The 9,404-nt window shown below is 41.4% G+C and overlaps 1 protein-coding gene across 1 annotated transcript in view; it reads left to right on the forward strand.

The window, feature by feature from the left end:
- The window catches only part of LOC129702677 (beta/gamma crystallin domain-containing protein 3), a 40,415-nt gene extending 31,451 nt beyond the window's left edge, over positions 1-8,964 (forward strand). The window contains exons 16-19 of the mRNA XM_055644576.1: positions 205-328; positions 1,906-2,064; positions 4,251-4,410; positions 7,767-8,964. Of these exons, the coding sequence (XP_055500551.1) occupies positions 205-328; positions 1,906-2,064; positions 4,251-4,410; positions 7,767-7,858 (535 nt within the window). The 3' untranslated portion in view covers positions 7,859-8,964. The remainder of the gene's footprint in view (positions 1-204; positions 329-1,905; positions 2,065-4,250; positions 4,411-7,766) is intronic.
- Positions 8,965-9,404: the final 440 nt, after the last annotated feature.

Below are 9,404 nucleotides of genomic sequence, written 5' to 3' on the forward strand. Positions count from 1 at the left end.
CTTATCTTCCCCCACGAGTCCCTTTACTCCACACCCCCTCAGTTCCCCATCGCCTCACCTCTGCCATTCACTACCTCTTCATGCAGTATCATGTCAAAATAAATTATTATTGTGTGTGGGTATTTAACTTCATAAGAGCACATATACTCAAAGTTCTAGCTTGCAATCATTGTACTTTAATATATATTGTCTGCACTGAATTAGATGGATCCTCTATGAACATGCCAACTTTAGAGGAAAGCAACTGGTTTTGCAAAGAACTGAAATAACAAACTGGAATAAATTCAGTGGATGGATAACCATTGGATCACTTCATCCTTTAAAACAGGTAAGAAGCCAAGCTTTTGTAACTTACCATTTATAAATAGCATGATTAGATTTTCATAAGTTCATAATTTATAGGAGCAGAATGAGGCCATTTGGCCCATCGAGTCCACTCCGCCTTTCAATTATGGCTGATCTATCTTTGCCTCTCAACCACGTTCTCCTGCCTTCTCTCCATAACCCCTAATCAAGAACCTATCAATCTCCGCCTTAAAAATATCCATTGACTTCGCGCCCATTGCCGTCTGTAGCAATGAATTTCAGTTTTCGAATGATTGTAAATAGCTGTCATCACATTTGAATTGGTTTAACCATCAGCAATCCTTAGACAAGGCTTCAAATGGCTGTTGGGGTATTTCTTTGGCAGGTAGCATTTCATTTATCGCCAGAGGGCATTTTTCATTAAATTGCTACCCAAGGTAAACGTAGAGTGAGCAGGCAAGGGGACAGTGTTAACTTTGTTGGCATTAATTTTGCTGGTGTAAGTTTCTCCCATATAAATGGTAAAACGTTTTTTAACAAACTCGGTGAATGGTAAGTAATTACTAACTTACTTCCCTATAGTTCAGATGGGTGTGTTGTGTATGTGGAATATCAAGGATGGCTAGGAATGTAATTGACATTTTTGGCATTGTATCAAATTTGGAGGTGCGACCGTGAACTTTAGACTGCTTTACATTTCCTTCGCTCTTTCCTCTTAGGAAACTGTACAAAGGAACTACTGTTTGAAATATAAATAATTGCTGAAATTTCAAAACCAACGCTAGGTCAAAAACATTAGGGAACTACATACTGTGTGTCTTCCATATTAATAGAATTTAAGCTACACCAATTAACATTTTGAGAGAATGTGGCAAATTATTTACTCTCCCCTCTCAAAATGCAGAAAATTTCAAATAAAATTTAACGTGAAGACAAATGTAGGTTCCTTACAGTTAGAAACAGGTGAATATATAATGGGGAATCAAGGAAATGACAGACCAGTTAATCGAGTACTTTGCTTCTGTCTTTACTAAGGCAGTCCACTGAAAAATTGCCTGTGGGACAGGCCCATAACTATTGGGATAACATCGAGGGCACAAAGCTGACTTAGGCTGACCGGGACATAATGGGTGTAACTGAAGTCAACCTTGACTTTCCTACATTCTGGCCGCCTCTAACGCCATCCCTCAGAGATAGAAAAAAAAAAACCCAGCTGTTGTGGCCAACACTCAAACTTTCTTAAAACTGTTTTATTGAAATATGTCCCGAAGCAAGAACAATTAAAATGCTTACTTGCTGTTTTAATTCTTCAAAAACCTACACTCATTGGTGTTTGAGGTCAGGAAGGGGGGGTCAGAGAATGAGGAATTACTATGGCAAAGCCATCATTGAGGAGGAGGAAGTGGTGTTTCAATAAAAAGGATCTCCAACAATCGGAAGAATGTAATGGATACGTTAGAATAAGTATTTTGAAAGGGTTTCTTGGTATAGTCAAAAAGCAAGGACTAATAAAGGAATGCATTTATAGGTATCATTGTTTCTTTGATACAGTTAAATGTCAAACTGAATTCTTAATTTATGCAATTTGTGTTCTTATAGCCTACAGCGTTCTTCAGAATTAAAAACAAGGCAACAAGAACATTTGTGACAGTTTGTGGAGACTCCGAGGACCCGAGGGAGTCCAAGTTATCCGTCTGTCCTGACAACGGTAAAACTACACAGGTGTGGTTTTATTGCAATGGAGTTATTAAATCCAAGGTAATGTACCCGTTATTCTACAACTGCTCCAGTTACACCAGCATGCTGACATGTTACTGGATACTTAACCAGGAAGAGGACTGTATCTATGTTCCGAAAATGATAGGATTTGCACTAAATCATAATTCTGTTGATTATTGGTTATTTATATGACTATTTGACCAATATTATTACAAACCAGGATAATTTAATAATTAAATCTTATTTCTGTATTAAATTTACGAAGGGGAAGTCATGCGTGACTAATCTTCTGGAATTTTTTGAGGATGTAACTAGGAAAATGGGCAAGGGAGAGCCAGTGGACGTAGTGTACCTAGACTTTCAGAAAGCATTTGATAAGGTCCCGCAAAGGAGATTAGTGGGCAAAATTAGGGCACATGGTATTGTCGGTAGGGTGCTAACATGGATAGAAAATTGGTTGGCAGACAGGAAACAAAGTGTAGGCATTAACGGGTCCCTTTCAGAATGGCAGGCAGTGACTAGTGGGGTACCGCAAGGATCGGCGCTGGGACCGCAGCTATTTACAATATACATCAATGATTTAGATGAACGGATTCAAAGTAACATTAGCAAATTTGCAGATGACACAAAGCTGGGTGGCAGTGTGAACAGTGAGGAGGATGCTATGAGAATGCAGGGTGACTTGGACAGGTTGGGTGATGCATGGCAGATGAAGTTTAATGTGGATAAATGTGAGGTTATCCACATTGGTAGCAAAAACAGGAAGGCAGATTACTATCTAGATGGTGTTAAATTGGGAAAAGGCGAAGTACAACGGAATCTGGGGTGTCCTTGTTCATCAGTCAATGAAAGTAAGCAAGCAGGTACAGCAGGCAGTGAAGAAAGTGCAAGAATGGCATGTTGGCCTTTATAACAAGAGGAGTTAAGTACAGAAGCAAAGAGGTCCTTCTGCAGTTGTACAGGGCCCTAGTGAGACCACACCTGGAGTATTGTGTGCAGTTTTGGTCCCCTAATTTGAGAAAGGACATTCTTGCTATTGAGGGAGTGCAGCGTAGGTTTACAAGGTTAATTCCCGGGATGGCGGGACTGTCATATGCTGAGAGAATGGAGCGGCTGGGCTTGTATACTCTGGAGTTTAGAAGGATGAGAGAAGATCTTAATGAAACATATAAGATTATTAAGGGTTTGGACACGCTAGAGGCAGGAAACTCCCGATGTTGGGGGAGTCCAGAACCAGGGGCCACAGTTTAAGAATAAGGGGTAAGCCATTTAGATCGGAGATGAGGAAACACTTTTTCTCACAGAGAGTTGTGAGTCTGTGGAATTCTCTGCCTCAGAGGGTGGTGGAGGCCGGTTCTCTGGATACTTTCAAGAGAGAGCTAGGGCTCTTAATGATAGCGGAGTCAGGGGATATGGGGAGAAGGCAGGAACGGGGTACTGATTGGGGATGATCAGCCATGATCACATTGAATGGCGGTGCTGGCTCGAAGGGCCGAATGGCCTACTGCACCTATTGTCTATAAATGCTGAATGAGTATTATAACACGTCACTGCCCTCGGTGATTGCCTGTTGGTTTGAACTAAAGCTCTAGGCTCTGTTCAACGCCAGAGCACTTCTGGGAAACCATTGATCGAATCCAGCCATTTAATAATAATAATAATGGTACATCATTAATTCATCATATAGTCACAGAACTAAAGTGAAGAAGATTGGCTAGCTTATACAATCCTTGTAATTACGAAGTGTAGAAAGAAGGCACTTCAGTCTGAAGAAGGGTCTCGCCCCGAAACCTCACCCATTCCTTATCTCCAGAGATGCTGCCTGTCCCGTTGAGTTACTCCAGCATTTTGTGTCTATCTTCGGTTTAAACCAACATCTTCAGTTCCTTCCTACACATTTAGAACTGCAGATACTAGTTTACACATTAACCCTATCCTATACACTAGGTACAATTAATCATTTTTACCAAGCCAATTAACCTACAAACCTGGATGTCTTTGGCATGTGGGAGAAAACCAGAGCTCCCAGGGAAAGCCCACACAGGTTACGGGGAGAATGTACAATCTCTGTACAGACAAGCACCCGTAGTCAGTAACAAACCTGACTGTGGCAGAAACTCTACTGCTGCACTATCGTGCCGTCCTAATTAAACATAGTTTCCAAAGTAACTGGATTACACTCAACAGCTAATAAAGTTAATCTGATCTCAATTTTCGACCTGCAGGCTAACTCCGCTTGCATAGACATCATCGGTGGTCGTGGAACAGCTGGAACAAAAGTAAATGTTTGGACAGAACATGGACATAATCGTCAGAGATGGAATATCAACAGCAACGGAACCATTACTTCTTTTCTAGATTTGAACCTTCGACTTGACATTAAAGGTAACACATTGTTTTAGATAAAGAAACGGGACACTCAATTTTTAGTCTTAAAAATGGGTTAATTGTCATTGAAATACTACAAACTCCCATTTCTAACTTTCTCAGTGCTGAAGTAAGATTGGAGACCTGAAACTCTTTTGACATCACAGCTGCCTTCTGCTGGGAACCATCTTTTTCTATTTTTATTTCAGATTTCCAGTATCTGCAGCTTTTTATCCTTTCATTACCACGACTGAAGAGGGTATTACCTCATTTACCTTTATTAGTGTCTATATGCTGCCCTGTTTTTGATGATGTATTTATCAGAACTTAATTTCATAAAAACATCTCTTCCTCAGCAAACATTTCCAACTCCAACTAATGCACATGGATGCCAATTAAAATTCTATCCTTCACAATTCTAATTCAATCTTGATTAGAGACAAATTTAGGCTAAATGGGTGGCACAGTGGTAGAGTTGTTGCTTTACAGTGGCAGAGACCCGGGTTTGATCCTGACTATGGGTGCAGTCTGTAGTTTGTACATTCTCCCTGGGACCCCGTGGGTTTTCCCCAGGTGCTCGGGTTTCCTCCCACATTCCAAAGATGTGGGGGTTAATTGGCTTCTGTAAATTGTCCCTACTGTGTAGGATAGAACTAGTGTGAATGTGTGATCGCTGGTTGGCGTGCCGAAGTGCCTGTTTCCACTCTGTATCTCTGAGCTAAACTATAATCCGTGCAAATTCAGTGTCACCTTCCCTGTCACTCACTTGCTCTGCTTATCTACATCCCCATGAAGCCTCTACACATTCTCAACACTATATACATACTTAGTTTCTTGTTATCAGCAAATTAAAAAATGTTGTCTTTGATTTCCTTGGCCAACGTATGAATATAAACTGTGCTCATTCGCTATCGCATTTAATCTTCCTCTTTGTTTCCTGCCTGTACACAACTCTCAATCTGCCCCCAAGATATTATCCCCAATTCCACGTACTCACCAACCTTCTATTTGGGACCTTGAAGCCTTCTGAAAAACCAGCACCAAATCCAATGGTTCCACCCTCCCCCCCCCCTCATCTCTTCTGATATATAAATTCTCAAAGAAAACATTTTGTTGCTCAAACATGACTCCCTTTACATAATTTTGTATTTCTCGGCTAAATCATAATTTCTTATTTCTTCATTTTTTGATATCATGTACTTTAATATTGGGTGGCACATTAGCACAGCAGATAGTACTGTTGCTGCTGCAAACCTTTCAGTAACCCAGGTTCACCCCTTACCTTGGGTACAGTCTGTGGGACCTTTGCACATTCATCTTGTGACCACATGGCTTTCCACTGCTCCTATACATCTTCCCCCCATCCCAATGACATGCTGAAGATAGACACAAAGTGCTGGAGTAACTCAGCGGGACAGGCAGCATCTCTGGAGAGACATTTCAGGTCAAGACCCCTTCTTCCCACATTGCAAATATTTGCAAGTTAATTGACCATTAAATTGCCCTTATCGTCAATGAGTGGTAGAATCTGAAGAAATTAGATGGGAATGTGAGAAGAAGCGAGTTCGGTATTCCGACTGCGCGTGCCCAGGTCATAGGTCACTAGCTATAAAGTCTCGGCAACGTTGGTGCTGCATTGTGTGTGCAGGCTTGCGTTTCGTCCCTGGTCGGGGTGCTCTTGGTGCTGCTGGGCTGTTCCAGTCCCCTCCCCGGTGTCCTGTCCCTGTCTAGAGGTGTCTGGGGTGGCCCCGGACTTGCAGCCGCTGGCTCCAGCTCGGATTGGCCGGCAGCCCTCCTCCTCCACCCCCCTCCTCTCAGTCTGACACCGAGACCCTGCTGAAGATGTGCAGCCACCGGCTGGATGAAGTGGCAGCGGGTACAGTATGGGCAGAGCACGGCTCGGCCAGGCTGTGGTCAAACTGGCACTTGTTGTCGTAGCGGCCCATCAGGGAGTGGGTTCCTCTGGAGTTGGAGCGGGGTTGGGGCTGGCTGTGGGTCTGGGGGCCGGTGTCCCGTCGGTCCGGACGTCTCCGGCCACCCCCTGGGCGGGGATGGGACACTCAAGTGGGAGGGGGAAAGAGAACCGGGGACACGGGTTCGATCCTGGCTGCAAATGAGGCTCGGTTCTGCAGATGAGAGCCGGCCCAGTCTTCTCCTCCCCCCCCCCGTCTCTTGAGCGGTGCTGAACTGCTTTGGGTAAACAGGTCTTTATTTCCTCCGTATTTTCGATCTTTCATTATTCTAGGTAAGGAAATACTGTTTTAAAACTATTAATTAGTTGCATTTATTTTACCTTTGTACAAAGCTGCCATTTTTTCCTCGTTTTTATTGGTTCATGCGTGAGTGAGATTATTGGTTCATGCCTCCGTGCGTGAGCGAGATTGCGAAGATAAATGACACGTATTTTTTTATCTTGAGGGTGGGGGAATTAAATTAAATGTATGATTTCTGTAACTTTCAATAGACTTTAAGGAGTTTTTTGTACTGATTTAAATTGCTGCAGCTACAGCAAGAGCTGCAAGTTCAGCTTTTCTTCCTGTTTTTTCAACCGCTATAAAAATCTTCAAAGCATCGACCTCCCATGACATAAAATCTTCCAGCTTCATATCTTGGTACTTTGAATCAGCCATGACAAATAGAAGCTTTAAAAACCTCAGACCAAAAGTATACTCACTGTACAGCGCTGAAATCTATTTACCGTTATAGTTTACGACTTTTGACAAATCCCATGATTCCTTGCGTTTTTCAGAATACCAAACTCGCTTATAAATAACAAATAGAATGAGTCTAGATGAGGTCTTGATGGTTGGGGTGGGGGGGAACTTGATGAGCTGAAGGGCCTGTTTCTGCACTATTATATAACTCACTGGGTGGTTGACTTTTTTGAGATACAGCGAGTCATCACCGACCAGTGATTCCTGTAAACTAGCGATATCCTACACATTGGAACATTTTACAATTTTTACCAAAGCCGATTAACCTACACATCTTTAGTATGGGAGGAAACCGGAGCATCCAGAAAACCCACAGTCACAGGGGAAACGTACAAACTCCATAGAAACAGCACCGCTAATCAGGATCAAAACCAGGTCTCTGGCACTGCTCAACCAATTCCGCTGATGCATGAAGCCACATGAACAGAGCTCTCTCCTACCAATCCTTGACTTGGTTTTGCAACACAGTATGTTAACTCAGTGTTCCTTGAAGAAAATAATGATTCATTATAATCACAGAACAGGTTACAAAAGATGGGGAAGCTAAAAAAGCAACCACTACATAAACACTCTTGCTGTCTTAAAAGGGAAGTGTTGAGATAACCTAAATTGTCATTCACTTTTAACATCTACAAACAATTCTTTCTTACTGTTTTTCAGGCGGTGATTTCTATGACAAGAATAACATCATTTTAAACTTGGCAGAAGAACAACAACAAACACAGTTCTGGGGCATTGAAATGCTGAGTTGAAGACAAATACTAAAAACAAATGGAAAATGAAACTTTTTTTTGGATTGAGCAATCAAAACTATAATCATTGCCATGAAAAGTAACCTAAAACCTTAATGACTTTCAGGCAACTTAACTCCATACATTTCAATCCAAATACTCATAACTGAGCAGCACCATTCTAGTGGCAAATACCTGGCCAACTGATACTGGGTTGGAGAGAAGAAAACATTTGTTTTAGAACTGTACAGCACAGGAACAGGCCCTTCAGCCCACATTATTCATGCCAAACACAATGCCAAAGTTATATAAATCTCTGCGTGCATATGATCCTTACCTCTCCAATTTATGCATACCCATGTTCCTATCTAAAAGCCTCAAACACACCTATCAGTTCCGCCTGCTCCACCACTCTATGCAAAAAAAACAACTTGCCCCTGCACATCTCCTTTGCTTATTCTCAGCTAAGACATCAACTAGCAGCTCTAGTTTCAGTCAATGAGTGTTGCAGAAAACACTACCATGCGCCACAATGCAACTCAGTTAAGGGGCACAGATGCTTCCCCAAATAGAGTATAACTTAAAATCTCAGTACATTGACTACTATTAACTTCCAAATCCACCTGGAATTTACATGGCCAACACAACACAAGCACATTTAAAAATATCTGTATAACAATCCTATTACATGGACTCTGATATTTAACTTTTTATATTTTATAAGACTGCTAATATTTTTATACAACCATAGCTTCTAATGATAAAGCTTACACTGGATTAAATTTTCTGTTCTGATTTTTAAATAATTGTAAATAAGTAAACATTGTATTTTTATTTGTAATAATGTTCTTTATCTGGAGAAAAATAATTACCAGATGAATATCTTAAAACTAAGTAATTCTCCAGAAAGTTAGCCTGTAGTTTCCTTGTACTTAGAATGAGCAGAGAAGAACCGTACTTGAACTGCCTCACCACTTTAATTCAAATCTGCCACATGTATATAGACCTGGCTCCAGGAAAAAGCAATGCAAAGCTGACTCAATGACTATGTAATTCAATATTTAAACCTTAGCTAAAGAATAATAAATGTAGATCTCTTGTACTACTGGATTAAAATGTTCTTCCATTACCTGGAAATATTTGATTTGCTTTAACACTAATTTTCTCAGAATTAACTATTCACTACACCTAAAACTGGTCACAATGCTTATATATTATCTCCCATTGCATGGATAAACAATGTAGTTTGATATCTATCCTCAATCCGAATCTGCTGCTATAGCCATTACATCAACAATGCATCCATATAAACTGCAAGAGAAATATTCACCAGTCATTATTTTACCCCCTGTCCCGCTACCAATTTCCCAGCCATGATCTCCCGTTGCACCTTATCATCTGGCCTGGTCCTGTCTACCCACATTGAGCCTCAGCAGCCGACTGCTATCTCCATGCCCTATACTGATTGCCCAGGACCCAAAGCTCTCCTATTCCCTAACCAACACACAGTCCCTTCAGCCTTCTTTCTTGCAAGACATCCAAAATGGGTGGTGAACAGCCTTTTCAG

The sequence above is a fragment of the Leucoraja erinacea genome, chromosome 13 (genome assembly GCF_028641065.1).
Source record: "Leucoraja erinacea ecotype New England chromosome 13, Leri_hhj_1, whole genome shotgun sequence".
Lineage (NCBI taxonomy): Eukaryota > Metazoa > Chordata > Chondrichthyes > Rajiformes > Rajidae > Leucoraja > Leucoraja erinaceus.